Source organism: Phyllobates terribilis, unplaced genomic scaffold (assembly GCF_046119375.1).
Source record: "Phyllobates terribilis strain yellow unplaced genomic scaffold, ASM4611937v1 Scaffold_2__4_contigs__length_985480577, whole genome shotgun sequence".
NCBI lineage: Eukaryota > Metazoa > Chordata > Amphibia > Anura > Dendrobatidae > Phyllobates > Phyllobates terribilis.
In genome coordinates this window covers 41,242,505-41,262,783 of record NW_027362762.1, presented here as the reverse complement: position 1 = coordinate 41,262,783, position 20,279 = coordinate 41,242,505, and the positions used below count along the sequence as shown (strand labels likewise).

The following is a 20,279-nucleotide window of genomic DNA, read 5'->3' as shown; positions in this document are numbered from 1 at the left end:
TGTGTCTGTTGTATTTCAAATAACGTGTTTACACAGTGTCTGTGTGTTTCTTTACTTTGTTTGGTCATGAAAAGTTCTGATTGACACCTTGACATCACCAAACAAAAGAGCTGGGTGTCAGTTAGTCCCATTCACCCAATCTTCATTTGCATTTCTATTCACTTAATTTATGTGACTGCTGTGAGCTGTTTTTTTTAGCCTGGGAGTGTGCCACTAGGCAAACATTTTCCCTGGCTATTAATAACATCTCACAACTGGTTCGTTAGCCGCTATGTCCCCCGTCACCCGATCAGCACTCAGAAGCGCTTTGGACACAACCTATTTATGTTGCATCCAAAATGTGGTATTCTAATGCCGTCAACGACTCAGTCAACGATCACGACTGTCCCATGACGATCTGGATCATTTCCACATCTGTGACATCAGCCATGACTGATGTCACAGCTGTAGAATACAGCACTGTATACTGACAGGGGTGTAAAATCACCCCCTGTCAGTATACAGTGCTGCAGGTGGTCACTGGGGTTCAACAGCTGAAGATCAGCTGATGAGCCCCGGTGAGCTAGAGCAGTGATTTTCAACCAGTGTTCCGCGGCACATGGTCGGGTGTGCCGCGGGGAAAGTTCCCCAAACTATGGTGCCCCCTGTGTTTTGTTTCCCGGCAATGCGCTCGATGCGCAGTCACGCCTTCTTACAATGTAGGAGACGTGTACAATAACACATGCGCAAGCTTTGAACCTCGCGCGACTTAATGACGTCACCGAGGCCGGCGCGTCATCCTGAGAGCGGAGAGACTCTCGCATTTGCCCGCCGCCAAGGTAATGCACGCCAATAATGCTGACTATATGAGCTTTTGCCTGAGTATATGAACTGTTGGCAGAATACTCAGCATATGAGCTGGTACTTTTAGTACTCCAGCAGTATACTGCATATAACAATGAGAAATGTAAAATGAGAAATACTATAGTCATGAGGCTGGAGTACTACAAGTACCAGCTCATATGCTGAGTATATGAGCTGGCACTTGTACTCTGGCCTCATGGCCATAGTACTTCTCATTGTACCCCTTTATATTGCAGTATATGAGCCACATAATAATCAGCACCATATACTGTGGCGCTGTTTCGTGCACATCACCACAGTATATGATGCTGATAATCATGTGCTCATATACGTGGGACTGTATTTATGAGGTTACATGGGATTGAATATATGAGGGGGTTATCCTTTTTTATTTCACTTTTTTAAAATAAATAATTTATTGAAAGGACCTCTGCCAGGCATATTTCACTCTTGAGGGCTAAAAAAGTAGCTCTTGTGGTGGTAAGAAGCTGATTTAAAACCCCCAAGAGTGAACTCCGTGAGAGTTGTATGTATGGAATAATAAATGATATTAGTAACGTTCTTCAGCAGTCATGTCCTGCTTGAATTGACTCTAGTGGCGTAGCACTTGGCAGCCGGCTCTATTCTACTTATAGAGAAAGCGGAGTGCTACGTCACTAGTGTCAATTCAAGCAGGAAATGCAGACCGTAGTAATATAAGTTATTATCACACACATACAGCTCTCGCGAAGTTCACTCTTGGGGGGTTTAAATCAGCTTCTTGTCACCACGAGAGCTGCTTTTTAAGCCCTCAGGAATGAAATATGCCTAGCAGAGGTCCTTTAAGTGTGGCAGATAATGTAATACTCTTCTATTTTAGTGTGTGGCTGCGCACACTATCTCAGCAGTGATGGAGAAGTATTTGAGAATGGAAAAGGCAAATGCCGAACAGGACCCTGGACACAATTCTAACCCAAATGAAGGCCCTGGTATGAGAGTTCGACAAAAGAAAAAAGACAAGACGGTGAGCTCAAGGCAATACAGTGAAAGCTATCTTTCATTTGGATTTACTTCCACTGGGGATGCGACAGCACCAACACCACTGTGCTTGGTGTGTGGTGAGAAGCTTTCCAATAGCGCTATGGTGCCAAGCAAACTTAAACGCCATCTCCAAACGAAACACCCTTCCGTTCAAAATAAACCGATGGAGTATTTTGTACGCTTACGTACAAACAATGAGAAAGGGGCAACTTTTTTGAGAAAAAGCACAAAGGTAAATGAGAGAGCCCTCAAAGCTAGCTACCTTGTTGCTGAACTCATAGCTAAATCCAAAAAGTCCCACACTGTGGCAGAAACATTAATACTACCAGCTTGTAAAGCTATTGTAAATGAGATGCTTGGCCCTGAAGCAGCTAAAGAGATAGCTAAAGTGCCTCTCTCTGATAACACAATTGCCAGACGGATTGATGACTTGTCTGCGGACATTGAAACAGTTGTTTTGGAAAAGGTGCGCATCAGTAAGAAATTTGCCTTGCAACTTGATGAGTCGACGAATATCAGTGGACATTGTCAGTTGTTGGCCAATGTGAGTTTTGTGGATGGTGAAGCCATTAGAGAAAACTTCCTATTTTGCAAGGCACTGACAGAAAAATCAACAGGAGAGGCAATATTCCAAGTCACATCGGAATATCTTGATAAAAGTGGACTTACATGGGAAAACTGCACAGGTGTCTGCACTGATGGAGCCGCAGCCATGGTCGGGCGCATCAAAGGCTTTGTAAGTAGGGTTAAAGAAAGAAACCCAGATGTTCTTGCTACCCACTGTTTCTTGCACCGTGAGGCCCTCGTTGCAAAGACCTTACCAGCAGATCTATCTCCTGTGTTGGATGATGTTGTGCGCATAGTGAACTTTGTGAAGACGCGACCTTTGAGATGTCGCTTATTTGCGTCTTTGTGTACAGAAATGGGAGCGGAACATAAAATCTTATTGCTCCACACGGAGGTCAGGTGGCTGTCACGTGGCAAAGTGCTGGCCCGTGTGTATAAGTTGCGAGAGGAACTTAAAATATTTCTTACAAACGAGAGGTCCGATTATTCAAAGCTGCTTGCAAGTGATGAGTGGTGTGCAAAGCTGGCATACCTGGCTGATAGATTTCAATATCTGAATGAACTAAACACACGGATGCAAGGTCGAAATGAAAACCTGCTTACAAGCACTGATAAAATGAACGGATTCCGTTTAAAGGTGCAGCTCTGGCAACAACATGTGCAGGGTGGCAACCTTCAGATGTTCCCACTCACCGAGAAACTGCATGATGACAATACTGCTGCAATGTGCGAAGCGATTGGCAGACATTTGAAAACTCTTGAGGAGAAGTTATCGTTCTATTTCTCTTCAGCCTTCACAGAATGCCTTGACTGGGTTAGGGACCCATACGGCTCATTATCCGTTGCTGGAAATGACATGACTTTAAAGGAGCAAGAGGAACTCGTTGAACTGAAGCAAGATCGCGGTTTAAAGCTAAAGTTTGCTGATCTTCCTTTGGACAGTTTTTGGTTATCTGTTGCCAAGGAGTTCCCCATTCTGGCCAACAAAGCTATTTTGACATTGCTCCCATTTTCAACCACATATCTATGTGAGCTGGGCTTCTCAAGCTTGACTGCGATAAAAGCTAAAAACAGGGAGAAACTGAGAACTGTTGAGGAAGAGCTTCGTGTGTGTCTTTCCACCATTCCTGCCAGGATATCCCTTTTGTGTTTATCGAAACAGGCCCAGGTTTCACACTGAGTGAGTAAAATAAATTTAGAATGTATATTATTAACTATATGTATAATATGACTATTTTAGTGTCATTTTGTGCTATTTTGGTTGGTGGTGTGCCCCAGGATTTTCTAAGTATAAAAAGTGTTCCTGCGGCTCAAAAAAGGTTGAAAATCACTGAGCTAGAGAACGTGGGAACATTCTTGTGAAGGTCCCCACAGTAAGCATCAGCTGATTACTGACTTCATCAATCAGCAGATTGGTCATGAGACCGATCAGCTGATTACTGGCTTCAACAAACAGCTGATGGTCACGCGACCATCAGGTGATCAGTGACGTCACCGCAGGTCCTGGAAGTACACTGCGGGGCGCGAGCCGCCGAAGAGAGAACATCGCAGAGGAACAGGCCTAGTCAACCTGTCATTGGCTACAGCAGAACAAGGTGAAGGTTCTGGAGTGGCCATCTCAGTCTCCTGACCTCAATATCATTGAGCCATTCTGGGGAGATCTCAAGCGCGCAGTTCATGCTAGACAGCCCAGGAATTTACAGGAACTGGAGGCTTTTTGCCAGGAAGAATGGGCAGCTTTACCATCCAAGAAAATAAAGAACCTCATCCACAACTACCACAAAAGACTTCAAGCTGTCATTGATGTTAGAGGGGGCAATACACGATATTAAGAACTGGGGTATGTGAACTTTTGATCAGGGTCATTTGGATGCTTTTGGTTGTCATTAAGATCTAAAAAGAGAAAACACCGTAGTTTGACAATAAATGGCTTCACCCAACCAATAACCATGAGTGGAGACAAAGGTTTTTTGTCATCATTCATATTCTCTGAAACAAGGCCAAGAAAGGAAAAATTCTGCCGGGGTATGTAAACTTTTGAGCACAACTGTAATTGTCTCCGTCACTAAGGGGTTAATATACACTGCTCAAAAAAACAAAGGGAGCACTGAAATCCCCCCTCCTAGATCTGAATGGATGAAATCTTCTCATTGAATACTTTGTTCTGTACAAAGCTGAATGTGCTGACACCAAAATCACACAAAAATCATCAATGGAAATCACATTTATTAACCAATGGAGGCCTGGATTTGGAGTCACCCCCAAAATTAAAGTGGAAAAACACACTACAGGCTGATCCAACTGTGATGTAATGTCCTTAAAACAAGTTAAAATGAGGCTGAGTATTGTGTGTGGCCTCCACGTGCCTGTATGACCTCCCTACAACGCCTGGGCATGCTCCTGATGAGGCTGAGTATTGTGTGTGGCCTCCACGTGCCTGTATGACCTCCCTACAACGCCTGGGCATGCTCCTGATGAGTCTCAGTATTGTGTGTGGCCTCCACGTGCCTGTATGACCTCCCTACAACGCTTGGGCATGCTCCTGATGAGGCTGAGTATTGTGTGTGGCCTCCACGTGCCTGTATGACCTCCCTACAACGCTTGGGCATGCTCCTGATGAGGCTGAGTATTGTGTGTGGCCTCCACGTGCCTGTATGACCTCCCTACAACGCCTGGGCATGCTCCTGATGAGGCTGAGTATTGTGTGTGGCCTCCACGTGCCTGTATGACCTCCCTACAACGCCTGGGCATGCTCCTGATGAGGCTGAGTATTGTGTGTGGCCTCCACGTGCCTGTATGACCTCCCTACAACGCCTGGGCATGCTCCTGATGAGGCTGAGTATTGTGTGTGGCCTCCAAGTGCCTGTATGACCTCCCTACAACGCCTGGGCATGCTCCTGATGAGGCTGAGTATTGTGTGTGGCCTCCACGTGCCTGTATGACCTCCCTACAACGCCTGGGCATGCTCCTGATGAGGCTGAGTATTGTGTGTGGCCTCCACGTGCCTGTATGACCTCCCTACAATGCCTGGGCATGCTCCTGATGAGGCTGAGTATTGTGTGTGGCCTCCACGTGCCTGTATGACCTCCCTACAACGCCTGGGCATGCTCCTGATGAGGCTGAGTATTGTGTGTGGCCTCCATGTGCCTGTATGACCTCCCTACAACGCCTGGGCATGCTCCTGATGAGGCTGAGTATTGTATGTGGCCTCCACGTGCCTGTATGACCTCCCTACAACGCCAGGGCATGCTCCTGATGAGGCTGAGTATTGTGTGTGGCCTCCACGTGCCTGTATGACCTCCCTACAACGCCTGGGCATGCTCCTGATGAGGCTGAGTATTGTGTGTGGCCTCCACGTGTCTGTATGACCTCCCTACAACGCCTGGGCATGCTCCTGATGAGGCTCAGTATTGTGCGTGGCCTCCATGTGCCTGTATGACCTCCCTACAACGCCTGGGCATGCTCCTGATGAGGTTGCGGATGGTCTCCTGTGGGATCTCCTCCCAGACCTGGACTAAAGCATCCGCCAACTCCTGGACAGTCTGTGGTGCAACGAGACGTTGGTGGATGGAGCGAGACATGATGTCCCAGATGTGCTCAATCGGATTCAGGTCTGGGGAACGGGCGGCCAGTCCATAGCTTCAATGCCTTCATCTTGCAGGAGCGGCTGACACACTCCAGCCACATGAGGTCTGGCATTGTCCTGCATTAGGAGGAACCGAGGGCCAACCGCACCAGCATATGGTCTCACAAGGGGTCTGAGGATCTCATCTCAGTACCTAATGGCAGTCAGGCTACCTCTGGCGAGCACATGGAGGGCTGTGCGGCCCCCCAAAGAAATGCCACCCCACACCATTACTGACCCACTGCCAAACCGGTCATGGTGAAGGATGGTGCAGGCAGCAGATCGCTCTCCACGGCGTCTCCAGACTCTGTCACGTCTGTCACATGTGCTCAGTGTGAACCTGCTTTCATCTGTGAAGAGCACAGGGCGCCAGTGGCGGCTTTGCCAATCCTGGTGTTCCGTGGCAAATGCCAAGCGTCCTGCACGGTGTTGGGCTGTGAGCACAACCCCCATCTGTGGACGTTGGGCCCTCATACCACCCTCATGGAGTCAGTTTCTAACCGTTTGTGCAGACACATGCACATTTGTGGCCTGCTGGAGGTCATTTTGCAGGGCTCTGGTAGTGCTCCTCCTGTTCCTCCTTGCACAAAGGCGGAGGTAGCGGTCCTGCTGCTGGGTTGTTGCCCTCTTACTGCCCCCTCCACGTCTCTTGGTGTACTGGCCTGTCTCCTGGTAGCGCCTCCAGCCTCTGGACACTACGCTGACAGACACAGAAAACCTTCTTGCCACAGCTCGCATTGATGTGCCATCCTGGATGAGCTGCACTACCTGAGCAACTTCTGTGGGTTGTAGAGTCCGTCTCATGCTACCACGAGTGTGAAAGCACAACCAACATTCAAAAGTGACCAGAACATCAGCCAGAAAGCATTGGTACTGTGATGTGGTCTGTGGTCCCCACCTGCAGAACCACTCCTTTATTGAGGGTGTCTTGATAATTGCCAATAATTTCCATCTATTGTCTATTCCATTTGCACATCAGCATGTGAAATTGATTGTCAATCAGTGTTGCTTCCTAAGTGGACAGTTTGATTTCACAGAAGTTTGATTTACTCGGAGTTATATTCTGTTGTTTAAGTGTTCCCTTTACTTTTTTGAGCAGTGTATATAGATAGTTATCTATATCGAGACCTGCAAACAGACTTGGTGGTGGAGTCTGCATACTCCTATCCCCACAATGCACTTTCCAGGTCATCTCCCCCCAGTTCCATCACTCTCCTTCCCTTCTTTTGAGGTACACACCATCAGGCTCTTCCATCCCCTCTCCCTCAGAGTAGCGGTCGTATACCGTCCCCCAGGCTCACCCACCCAGTTCCTTGACCATTTTTCTGCCTGGCTGCCGCACTTCATGTCCTCATATTTTCCAACCCTTATCCAGGGAGACCTCAACATCCCCATAAACAGCCCCACCTCCCCATCCACATCCCAGCTTCTATCTTTAACCACTTCTCTTGGCCTCTCACAGCTTTCAACCTCTGAGACACACAAAGACGGAAACACCCTTGATCTGGTCTTTGTCCGGCTTTGTTCAATCCCCTACCCAGATCACTCACCTCTTCTCCTCTCTGACAACAACATCCTCTCTTTCAGGCTCACAAATCCTCGCCTGCCCCAGCACTTTCCTACCTATCACACATTCAGAAATCTACAAGCCATTAACCCTCATACACTCACAGACTCTCTTCACTCATCACTGTCTCCACTCTCCTCTTTTTCCTGTCCTGATCTGGCTGTAAATCACTACAATGACACTCTCAGAAGCACGCTGGACCAAGCAGCGTCCCTCACCCTCAGAACCGCTAAACACAGAGTAACACAGCCCTGGCTCACATCGCAAACCCGATTTCTCCAGCGATGCTCTAGAAGTGCCGAACGCCTATGGAGGAAAACTCGCACACTAGAAAACTTTATCCACAATAAATTTATGTTAAAAACCTATAACTCTGCCCTTCACCTCGCCAAACAGTCCTACTTCTCCACCCTGATCTCCTCACTATCCAACAACCCCAAAAAACTCTTCGACACCTTTCATTCCCTCCTCAGTCCTAAAGCGCAGGCCCCCATCATGGACATTTGTGCTGAGGACTTGGCCTCCTACTTCACAGAGAAAATAGAGAACATCCATCAGGAAATCAGCTCCCAGCCACAAAGTGCCGTGACTCCCATCCCTCCCCTCATCTCCTCTGGATCACTCTCCACATATGACCCAGTCACAGAAGACAAAGTCTCCAGGCTCCTCTCTTCAGTCGTCTCTACTCGCCTAACTAAAATCTTCAACCTCTCCCTCTCTTCTGGTATTTTCCCCTCCTCCTTCAAACACTCCATCATTACTCCATTATTAAAAAAGCCCTCTCTTGACCCTTCCTACACAAACAACTACCGACCAGTCTCCAATCTTCCCTTCATCTCTAAACTCTTGGAGCGCCTGGTCTACTCCCGCCTTACCCGTTACCTCTCCATTCACTCTCTTCTAGATCCATCACAGTCCGGCGTCCGCCCCCTACATTCTACAGAAACCGCACTCATCAAAGTAACCAATGACCTTCTGACAGCAAAACGTAACGGTGACTACTCTGCTCATTCTTCTTGACCTCTCTGCAGCTTTCGACACCGTTGACCACCACCTCCTACTCTCTACGCTCCACTCATTTGGCATAAAGGACACTGCTCTCTCAAGGACACTGCTCTCTCCTGGTTCTCCTCCTACCTATCTGACCGCTCTTTCAGTGTATCGTTCGCTGGCTCCACTTCTTCCCCCCTTCCTCTCACTATTGGGGTTCCTCAGGGTTCAGGCCTTGACCCTCTTCTCTTCTCTCTCTACACGGCCCCAATTGGACAGACCATCAGCAAATTTGGCTTTCAGTACCATCTTTATGCTGATGACACACAACTATACACCTCACCCTCTGACCTTACCCCTGCTGTACTACAGAACACCAGTGACTGTCTGGCCGCAGTTTATAATATCATGTCCGCTCTCTACCTGAAACTCAACCTTTCCAAAACTGAACTTCTTCTGCTCCCGCCGTCCACTCACCTCCCTAAATCTGACATCTCCCTCTCAGTGTGTGGCACCACAATAACGCCGAGCCAGCAGGCACGTTGTCTGGGTGTTGTGTTTGACACCAATCTCTCCTTCACCTTCCATATACAATCTCTTGCCCGCTCTTGTCCTTGCACCATCTCTAGAATCCGCCCCTTTCTCACCTTGGAAACAACAAAGACCCTCACTGTTGCCCTAATCCACTCCCGCCTTGACTACTGTAACTCTCTAGTAATTGCTCCCCTCCCTCACTCCACTTTCTTCTCTCCAGTCCATCCTTAATGCTGCAGCCAGGGTCATCTATCTGGCTAATCGTTACTCAGACTGCTCCGCTCTGTGCCAGTCATTGCACTGGCTGCCCATGAATTATAGGATCCAATTTAAAGTGCTTGTTCTCACCCACAAAGCTTTCCACAGTGCGGCACCCCCCTACATCTCCTCCCTCATTTCTGTTTATCGGCCTACCCGTTCTCTACTCTCTTCAAGTGACTTTCGACTAACATCGGCACTAATTCGTACCTCCCACTCCCGGCTTCAAGACTTCTCCCGAGCTGCACCTATTCTTTGGAATGCTCTACCCCAAGAAATTAGGACGAACCACAACTTACACAGTTTTAGGCGCTCCCTAAACACACACCTGTTTAGGGCGGCCTTTCACGTTCCCTAATCAAAGTCCTTTTTATATTTTTATAGCCCATTCATTATTTCTCCAAAGATAAGACTCCACCAAACTCCTCCGCACCCAAAAGCACCACAGATACTGGCTGGTGATGAGCTCATGCAACCTTTATATCGCCCTCATCCCCTCAAGATGGCCGGACCATCATTGTAAATAAGCCCCTGTACTTTGTGTCACCCCCACCTCATTGTAGATTGTAAGCTCTTACCAGCAGGGTCGTCATGACTGTTGTATATGAACCTCTGAATTGTAAAGTGCTGCGGAATAGGTTGGCGCTATATAAATAAATATTATTATTATTGTTATTATTAGTTACTTATATCTATCTATATATACACACACTGTATATATAAAGTAAGTAAATTATTCTGAAATATTTACAAAAAAAAAAATATATATATATTTTTTTTCTTAATCAGTTCTAAGTTTCATAGATGGATGCAGTGACACTGAAACAAGTAAATATATCTATCCATTTTATATGTCTTATTTCATAATAATTGACTTATATAATATATTTTTTATTACATAATATTTGACTTATTTTTTTTTTTAGTCCCCCCCCCCCATCCCACCAGGGAACTTCAATCACTTGTCCCATATATTGTAATGCTCTAGTATTGCAGTATATACTGTAGTAAAAAGAACAAACTCCTCTGAAGCCCACTACTTCGTAGATGCACCATGAGGAGGTGACAAGGGTCTTTGGAAGGCCCCCATAACTGCCATGGTAAGATGTCTGCATAATGGGTCCGCAGCCATTTAGCCTCCACTTCTCTGCTGCTGTCAGTGATTGACAGTAACATCTGATCAGTGGCAGCGGTGAGACCCAGCTCCGGTTGCTGCTGCTGTTGGAGGCAGGCACTGGCTGTATAACACTGCCGGCACCTGCCATGTGTGAAGCGGGATCGGCCGCTGAACCTGCCCCATACACTTGCACCGACATATGATGGAAAATTTACCTTGTGGAAAAAGGGGTAATGGTTAAAAAAAAGGACAAGTTTCCAGCTTCCTTCCAATAAAAGAGGTAAGAAAATGCTTCATGCACATATCTGATGTAACACCGCATGTGCTGGACTATCCACAGATGTGAAGAAGCCACAAGTCCCGAAGGACCAAAAGCTTTAGTGGAAGGAATCATCGAGGAAGAGGAAGAAGATGAAGAGGAGGACGGGGGACAGTCCATCAACAAAAGGAAGAAGGAGGATGACACGGAGGTAAGAAGAGATTGGACATAGACCCCCCCCATTAGCTCACACAAAGCTATCCCGAAAACTCGGACCCCTAAGATTCTGACATTGGGACTCCACCATGGTCCATCTGAATGAAGCGCTGGCTGTATGTGACCAGCGTCTCATAGAAGAAACAGCCGAGGGCTGCACTCAGCTTTCTCCAGGAGTCCAACGATGCGTGGAGCCGTAGTGTGCAGACCGCTGCGACCATCGCTTCATTCTTACAGGCCCTGTTCTTAATGATCAGCGGGGTCCCAGCCAAGTGACCAGTCCAATACTTTTGGTTCGTGTATCCAGTAAACATTGCATTATTTGCGATGCTCCATGTGACCCTTATCGGAGCGGTGTCCATCACAGGACCACGGCCGGCTCCCGTCCTCTGCGAGGAAATAATAAAGGTTTCCATTCAGAGACTGCGATACCGGAGCAGAATGTATAACCTTTTATTTTCTACATCCAGAACTTTACTTCCAATATCGTTCTTTCTTAGACCAAAAAGGAGCGCCCCTATACCTGGAGGATCGAGCTGTCAAAAACGGAGAAGTACTGGGAGGGCTGGTTCAGGGGTCTCTCCAACCTCTTCCTCAGCTGTTCAATCCCTAAACAGCTCCTCCTGGCAGGTGAGCGTCCCCCGCTGCTCTGCGGCTTTTATTCTGTTTTTACATGTGCTGGTTTATATGTTTTTTTTTATTGTGCTGGTTTATATGTTTTTTTTTATTGTGCTGGTTTATATGTTTTTTTTTATTGTGCTGGTTTATATGTTTTTTTTATTGTGCTGGTTTATATGTTTTTTTTTATTGTGCTGGTTTATATGTTTTTTTTTATTGTGCTGGTTTATATGTTTTTTTTTATTGTGCTGGTTTATATGTTTTTTTTTATTGTGCTGGTTTATATGTTTTTTTTATTGTGCTGGTTTATATGTTTTTTTTTATTGTGCTGGTTTATATGTTTTTTTTTTATTGTGCTGGTTTATATGTTTTTTTTTTATTGTGCTGGTTTATATGTTTTTTTTTATTGTGCTGGTTTATATGTTTTTTTTTTATTGTGCTGGTTTATATGTTTTTTTTTATTGTGCTGGTTTATATGTTTTTTTTTCACAGCACTCTTAGATACTGTAATATGGGGCGGCTTCTCCGCACCGATCATCAGACTCGAGCTTAGAGCAGTGTGGACGTCCACCTGTGATTAATTGTGTGTGTGGGGTCTGTAAGGCCTCGGTCAGGAAACATGGACATGTGAACAGCCTCCTAGACTATAATGGGCACATGTCCTGTCTGAGAGGTTAGAACACGTACGTGAAAAAATGGACGTCTGAATGTCTTATCGTAGCGATAGTTATTTTGTGCACAGTTCATGTTTTGAAATCCTTTCCTCTCTCCATCCTCTCCGGGTACGAGTGACGTTCCCCTCCTGGACCAGGTGACCGCGGTTCTGTCAGCGTCTCCTGTGTGGAGCAGAAGTTGCTTTTTCTCGGTCTTGTTGCCGTATTACATTGCTGCTGGTCCGTACAGAGGACGCTGTGGGATCTGGCAGGTCAGCACCGTGGAAAAGCATGGTAGTGTTGCTGGTAATTGGAGAAGATGGCGACCATTCAGTGTTTTTAATACATGCACTTTAAAAGTAGGTAGATATTAAAAAAAAAAAAAAAAAAAAATCACCCCATTCTTGGGATCATTGGGGATCCCTTAGGTTGGATCCTCAGCGATCGGTAAGCTACCCCTGATCTATATATATAGAAATCTCGCCATCTACCAGATCATCAGCCAGTAATTCTTCTCTTGCTCTTTCAGGAGTGGACAGATTGGACAAGGACCTCACGATAGGACAGATGCAGGGTAAGATTTAGGGGTCTAGATCACACAGTGCCCTTTTGCTCCCCACCTTCCTTCCCCCATTCTGTACATTCAGCCCCCGGCCCGGTCCATCTTCTCATAGATGTCTTATGTTTTCCATTACAGGAAAGTTCCAGATGCAGGTTCTCCCGCAGTGCGGCCATGCTGTACACGAAGACGCTCCAGATAAAGTAAGACGCTCACCGGACACCAACTCTATACACCGCAAAATGGCCGATAAGTCGGGTCTGACTGCAAATCACTCTACATTAACCTCACTGCCGACACAGGCCTCACATACGTCACACGTCGGGTGCAGTGTACGGAGCTGCGCAGCTCCTGTCGCTGCTGTGTAACCAATCTCTGCCGGAGGGGCGTCCATTCCAGCTCCCACTGGCCTTCTGCAGTGCGATCCTGGGATGCTTAATGGGTTTCCAGGGGTCTATTGAAGGCCCCTGTCCCCCTCCATCTTTGTCCTCCTATCCCGACAGACTGATATATTACAATATAGTACAAGGAGGTTCCTTTCCTTCAGATTCCTAACACCCCCAACCTCCTTTTCCCAAATCAAAAATAACAAATATGGATATTTTTTTACATTTCTTTCACTGCAGCCGTAAAAGTCCAAAGTATGAAAATCTAAAATGATATAACCTGTGCGGTAAACGCTGTAAAAAAAGAAAATTTTCACCGCCAGAAACTTTCAGTGACCGCACCTCCATACACTAAATGCAATAAAAAGGGATCAAATCGTTGTATAGACCCCAGAGCCTGACCAAAGAAATGTACAACCGAATATTAAAGAGTTACAGGTCTCAGAATATGTATGGCCGAAAGTGTTGGCACCCTTGAAATTGTTCCAGAAAATGCAGTATTTCTCCCAGAACATTATCACAATTCCACCTGTTTTCTTATATACAGGTTTATTTCCTTTGTGTTTATTAGAACAACACAAAAAAGCAATAAAAGGCAAAATTGGAGATAATTTCACACACAAAACCCCAAAAATGGTCCGGACAAAATTGTTGTCCCCCTCAACTTTAATATTTGGTTGCACATCCTTTGGAATAAATAATTGCAATCAGTCGCTTCCTATAACTATCAGCTTCTTCCACCTCTCAGCCGGGATCTTGGACTCTTCTTACAATCTGCTCCAGGTCTCTCATATCTGAAGACGTCTTCTCCCAACAGCAATTGTAAGATCTCTCCACAGGTGATCAATGGGATTTAGATCGGGACTCATTGCTGCCACTTTAGATCTCTCCAGCACTTTGTTTCCATCCATTTCTGTTGGCTTCTTGAACCATTTTTGGGGTCATTGTCCTGCTGGAAGACCCATGACCTAGGATGCAAACCCAGCTTTCTGACACTGGGCACTACATTGCCACCCAAAATCCTTTGGTAATCTTCAGATTTCATGATACCTTGCACACAGTCAAGGCACCCAGTGCCAGAGGCAGCAAAACAACCCCAAAACATCTATGAACCTCCACCATATCTGACTGTAGGTACTGTGTTCTTTTCTTTGTAGGACTCAATCTGTTTTCAGTAAACAGTAGAATGATGTGCTTTACCAAAAAGCTCCATCTTAGGATTTTGGTATACTCACGTACATTTTGGTAAACTGCAGTCTAGCTTTTTTATGTCCCTTTATCGGTAGTGGGGTCCTCCTGGGTCTCCTGCCACAGCGTTTCATTTCATTCACATGTTGACGGATAGTTCACGCTGACATTGATGCACCCTGAGCCTGCAGGACAGCTTGAATTTGTTTGTATCTTGATTGGGGCTGCTTATCCACCATCCGGACTATCCTGCGTTACAACCTTCCATCAATTTTTCTCTGCCGTCCACATACAGGGAGATTAGCTACACTGCCATGGGTTGTAAACTTCTTGATGATGTTGGACACCATGGACAAAGGAACATCAAGATCTCTGGAGATGGACTTGTAACCTTGACACTGTTGATATTTTTCAAGTCCTCAGACAGTTCTCTCCTCCTCTTTCTGTTCTCCATGCTTAGTGTAGCACACACAGACACACGATGCAAAGATTGAGGCAACTTCTCCCTTTTTATCTGGTTTCAGGTGTGATTTTCACATTGCTCACACCTGTTACTTGCCACAGGTGAGTGTGAACGAGCATCACAAAGTTGTTTACTCACAATTTTGGAAAGGTGCTAACATTTTTTTTCCAGCCCATTTTTGTGGCTTTGTTTGTAATTATATCCAATTTGCCTTTTTTTTGTTCTCCTTTTTTTTTGTGTTGTTCCAATAGACAGACAGGAAATAAACATTTATATAACAAAACGTGTGCAATTGCGATAAATTTTCTGGGAGAAATACTTCATTTTCTGCAACAATTTCAAGGGTGCCAACACTTTCGGCCACGACTGTACATATCTATATATAAAAAAACGATGCAAGTCTGGTATCGCCATAACCACTGATTTGGATAGTCGGGTTATCAGATCATTTGTACTGCGCACAATTGACCCTGTACAAAGGGACCCCGAAAAAACGATGACACAATTGCGTATATCTTTTTTTTCTTTTACAACTTCACTGCACATGGAAATTTCTACCATTTTGTAGGACATTAGTAAAGAATAATAATGAAGCAAAATAAATAAATAAATATACTTGAAAATTTGCCTGATAGCGAAGGGGTTAAACTCTATGTCAAATACAGAGATGGCCTACACCCCCTCCAGTTCTTGTGATTGGTCGTGGTCCCAGATGTCGGATCAGTAGTCTGGGGACTGTAGCGGGTGTCTGGACGGCGGCGTGCGTCGGGGCGGCAGCGGGTGTCAGGCTGCACTGTAACCACTTCTCTTCGGCGCAGGTCGCAGAGGCGGTTGCCACCTTCTTGGTGCGTCATCGGTTTGCAGAACCAGTTGGTGGATTTCAGTGGTAAGAACATAACCTTTTATCCTAATAATATCCAATGTCGTCCTCAAGTGGCTGATAGAGGGGGTCCTGAGATTGCACCCCCCCCCCATATGACATCCCAGGACCCCCATAAGATAACCCCTTCACCCTACCTCATACAAGCTGAGTAACCACAGTCCTCTCTCCTGTCTGTTTTGCAGCGTGTTCCCGGCCTGTTAGTGCCCTGCAGTCGGGGGGCCGCACAGTTGGGGGCCAGACAGTCGTCCTGTAAATACCGAGCTCCGACGGCCGCAGTGATGATCCGGTACAGCAGAGCGCCCCCTCCGTCACTAAACGCCAGTCCAGTGTCCATGCTGTCTCTTTTTCCTCCTCATCCTGGTCGGGGGGCGCTGTTGCTGTCTATGAAGATGGACCGAAGACCCGGATAACCTAACGGTCACAGTTTAGAGGGGCACAGGCTTCTACGTGGTGGAGGGGTCTAAGGGGGGGTGATCATAAGGGTCCCCACTGGTGAGCGAACGTTGCAAACTTCCCTAATATAGTTTGTAATTCCATTTATTGCAGTTTTCAGACATAAATCCGTCAGCAGCACAAATCCGGTCTGATTGAGACCCCCATTAAATTAGGGCTAGTGCGACCGTGTACATTAGATAAACCTCGGCCGAGCCTCATCATTTCAACATGGCCGACCATCTAACGTGTACGGTGTGAGTCCTCTGATGGCAGGTAGAGGTAGAAAGAAGGATCGGGCATGTTGGATTTCAGCATGCCTGATCCTTTGTTCCTGCAGGAGATGCTTTTTTTTTGGACTGTACTGCCCATATCCCCTCTATGAACCTTCTTAGCCAATCAGAAGCAAGAACTTTGTCTGTGACTCTTCCGCCTCTGCCATAAAGCGAGATGCTGTGATTGTCAGATCTTTGCGCCTGCCGGTGGGCTCCGGTTCTCTCGCCGCCGCCGTCGTGGTTGTCATATTCCCGGGACTCTGGATGACAATGAGTTCAGAATCTGTTTCCGGAGTTGCTTTTTTTCTTTTTTTCTTCCTATTAATGAATGTAAACCTTTTATTTATGGACAAAAGTGCGAGAAGAATAAAAGTAAGAAAACTTCACATCGGACTTGAGTCTGTGTCCAGGACCCACAATAAAAGTGCATTGTGCCAAGACGCTATGTATTACTATACGGGGGTCCGCAGCCATCACATCACATAATAATAATGGCGCCTGAAAACGTGGCGGACTGATACGTACGATGTGCGTAAATAACAAGTGTCACCTCCGCCTGTAAGAAACGTAGTGTAACATATGCATAAGATAAAATACACAGCAAGTCACCCCGACGCACGCCGGCCACGTACGAACTGTATATACCAGCAGCCAGGTAAGCCGCATCCTCTATGTAACCACCAGAGGGCGCCAGCATACTGCAAGTCAGCACTGCAGAGCGCACAGAAGTCATTCCATACTCTGCTGTATCTAATCCTATCCTGTGTGATACTGTCTGCTGTGCCGTGTATCTAATCCTATCCTGTGTGATACTGTCTGCTGAGCCGTGTATCTAATCCTATCCTGTGTGATACTGTCTGCTGAGCCGTGTATCTAATCCTATCCTGTGTGATACTGTCTGCTGAGCCGTGTATCTAATCCTATCCTGTGTGATACAGTCTGCTGAGCCGTGTATCTAATCCTATCCTGTGTGATACTGTCTGCTGAGCCGTGTATCTAATCCTATCCTGTGTGATACTGTCTGCTGAGCCGTGTATCTAATCCTATCCTGTGTGATACTGTCTGCTGAGCCGTGTATCTAATCCTATCCTGTGTGATACTGTCTGCTGAGCTGTGTATCTCATCCTCTCCTGTGTGATACTGTGTGCTGAGCTGTGTATCTAATCCTATCCTGTGTGATACTGTCCGCTGAGCCGTGTATCTAATCCTATCCTGTGTGATACCGTCTGCTGAGCCGTGTATCTAATCCTATCCTGTGTGATACTGTCTGCTGAGCCGTGTATCTAATCCTATCCTGTGTGATACTGTCTGCTGAGCCGTGTATCTAATCCTATCCTGTGTGATACTGTCTGCTGAGCCGTGTATCTAATCCTATCCTGTGTGATACCGTCTGCTGAGCCGTGTATCTAATCCTATCCTGTGTGATACTGTCTGCTGAGCCGTGTATCTAATCCTATCCTGTGTGATACTGTCTGCTGAGCCGTGTATCTAATCCTATCCTGTGTGATACTGTCTGCTGAGCCGTGTATCTAATCCTATCCTGTGTGATACTGTCTGCTGAGCCGTGTATCTAATCCTATCCTGTGTGATACTGTCTGCTGAGCCGTGTATCTAATCCTATCCTGTGTGATACTGTCTGCTGAGCCGTGTATCTAATCCTATCCTGTGTGATACTGTCTGCTGAGTCGTGTATCTAATCCTCTCCTGTGTGATACTGTCTGCTGAGCTGTGTATCTAATCCTATCCTATGTGATACCGTCTGCTGAGCCGTGTATCTAATCCTATCCTGTGTGATACCGTCTGCTGAGCCGTGTATCTAATCCTATCCTGTGTGATACTGTCGTCTGAGCCGTGTATCTAATCCTCTCCTGTGTGATACTGTCTGCTGAGCCGTGTATCTAATCCTATCCTGTGTGATAATGTCTGCTGAGCCGTGTATCTAATCCTATCCTGTGTGATACTGTCTGCTGAGCCGTGTATCTAATCCTATTCTGTGTGATAATGTCTGCTGAGCCGTGTATCTAATCCTATCCTGTGTGATACTGTCTGCTGAGCCGTGTATCTAATCCTATTCTGTGTGATAATGTCTGCTGAGCCGTGTATCTAATCCTATCCTGTGTGATACTGTCTGCTGAGCCGTGTATCTAATCCTATCCTGTGTGATACCGTCTGCTGAGCCGTGTATCTAATCCTATCCTGTGTGATACCGTCGTCTGAGCCGTGTATCTAATCCTATCCTGTGTGATACCGTCGTCTGAGCCGTGTATCTAATCCTATCCTGTGTGATACCGTCTGCTGAGCCGTGTATCTAATCCTCTCCTGTGTGATACCGTCTGCTGAGCCGTGTATCTAATCCTATCCTGTGTGATACCATCTGCTGAGCCGTGTATCTAATCCTATCCTGTGTGATACTGTCTGCTGAGCCGTGTATCTAATCCTATCCTGTGTGATACCGTCTGCTGAGCCGGGTATCTAATCCTCTCCTGTGTGATACTGTCTGCTGAGCCGTGTATCTAATCCTATCCTGTGTGATACCGTCTGCTGAGCCGTGTATCTAATCCTCTCCTGTGTGATACTGTCTGCTGAGATGTGTATCTAATCCTATCCTGTGTGATACCGTCAGCTGAGCCGTGTATCTAATCCTCTCCTGTGTGATACCGTCTGCTGAGCCGTGTATCTAATCCTCTCCTGTGTGATACTGTCTGCTGAGCCGTGTATCTAATCCTATCCTGTGTGATACTGTCTGCTGAGCCGTGTATCTAATCCTATCCTGTGTGATACTATCTGCTGAGCCGTGTATCTAATCCTATCCTGTGTGATACCGTCTGCTGAGCCGTGTATCTAATCCTATCCTGTGTGATACCGTCTGCTGAGCCGTGTATGTAATCCTATCCTGTGTGATACTGTCTGCTGAGCCGTGTATCTAATCCTCTCCTGTGTGATACTGTCTGCTGAGCCGTGTATCTAATCCTATCCTGTGTGATACCGTCTGCTGAGCCGTGTATCTAATCCTATCCTGTGTGATACCGTCTGCTGAGCCGTGTATCTAATCCTATCCTGTGTGATACAGTCTGCTGTGCCGTGTATCTAATCCTATCCTGTGTGATACCGTCTGCTGAGCCGTGTATCTAATCCTATCCTGTGTGATACCGTCTGCTGAGCCGTGTATCTAATCCTATCCTGTGTGATACCGTCTGCTGAGCCGTGTATCTAATCCTATCCTGTGTGATACTGTCTGCAGGGCCGTGTATCTAATCCTATCCTGTGTGATACTGTCTGCTGAGCCGTGTATCTAATCCTATCCTGTGTGATACTGTCTGCTGAGCCGTGTATCTAATCCTCTCCTGTGTGATACTGTCTGCTGAGCCGTGTATCTAATCCTATCCTGTGTGATACTGTCTGCTGAACCGTGTATCTAATCCTATCCTGTGTGATACCGTCTGCTGAGCCGTGTATCTAATCCTATCCTGTGTGATACCGTCTGCTGAGCCGTGTATCTAATCCTCTCCTGTGTGATACCGTCTGCTGAGATGTGTATCTAATCCTATCCTGTGTGATACTGTCTGCTGAGCCGTGTATCTAATCCTATCCTGTGTGATACTGTCTGCTGAGCCGTGTATCTAATCCTATCCTGTGTGATACTGTCTGCTGAGCCATGTATCTAATCCTATCCTGTGTGATACTGTCTGCTGAGCCATGTATCTAATCCTCTCCTGTGTGATACCGTCTGCTGAGCCGTGTATCTTATCCTATCCTGTGTGATACCGTCTGCTGAGCCGTGTATCTAATCCTATCCTGTGTGATACCGTCGTCTGAGCCGTGTATC

The 20,279-nt window shown here is 46.5% G+C and overlaps 1 protein-coding gene across 2 annotated transcripts in view; it reads left to right on the top strand.

The window, feature by feature from the left end:
* The window catches only part of PPME1 (protein phosphatase methylesterase 1), a 40,694-nt gene extending 23,855 nt beyond the window's left edge, over positions 1-16,839 (top strand). For both annotated transcript variants that reach the window (XM_073661248.1, XM_073661247.1), the window contains exons 10-15: positions 10,862-10,991; positions 11,497-11,626; positions 12,797-12,841; positions 12,965-13,029; positions 15,682-15,749; positions 15,929-16,839. In XM_073661248.1, coding sequence (XP_073517349.1) covers positions 10,862-10,991; positions 11,497-11,626; positions 12,797-12,841; positions 12,965-13,029; positions 15,682-15,749; positions 15,929-15,947 — 457 coding nt within the window. In that variant the 3' untranslated portion in view covers positions 15,948-16,839. The remainder of the gene's footprint in view (positions 1-10,861; positions 10,992-11,496; positions 11,627-12,796; positions 12,842-12,964; positions 13,030-15,681; positions 15,750-15,928) is intronic.
* Positions 16,840-20,279: the final 3,440 nt, after the last annotated feature.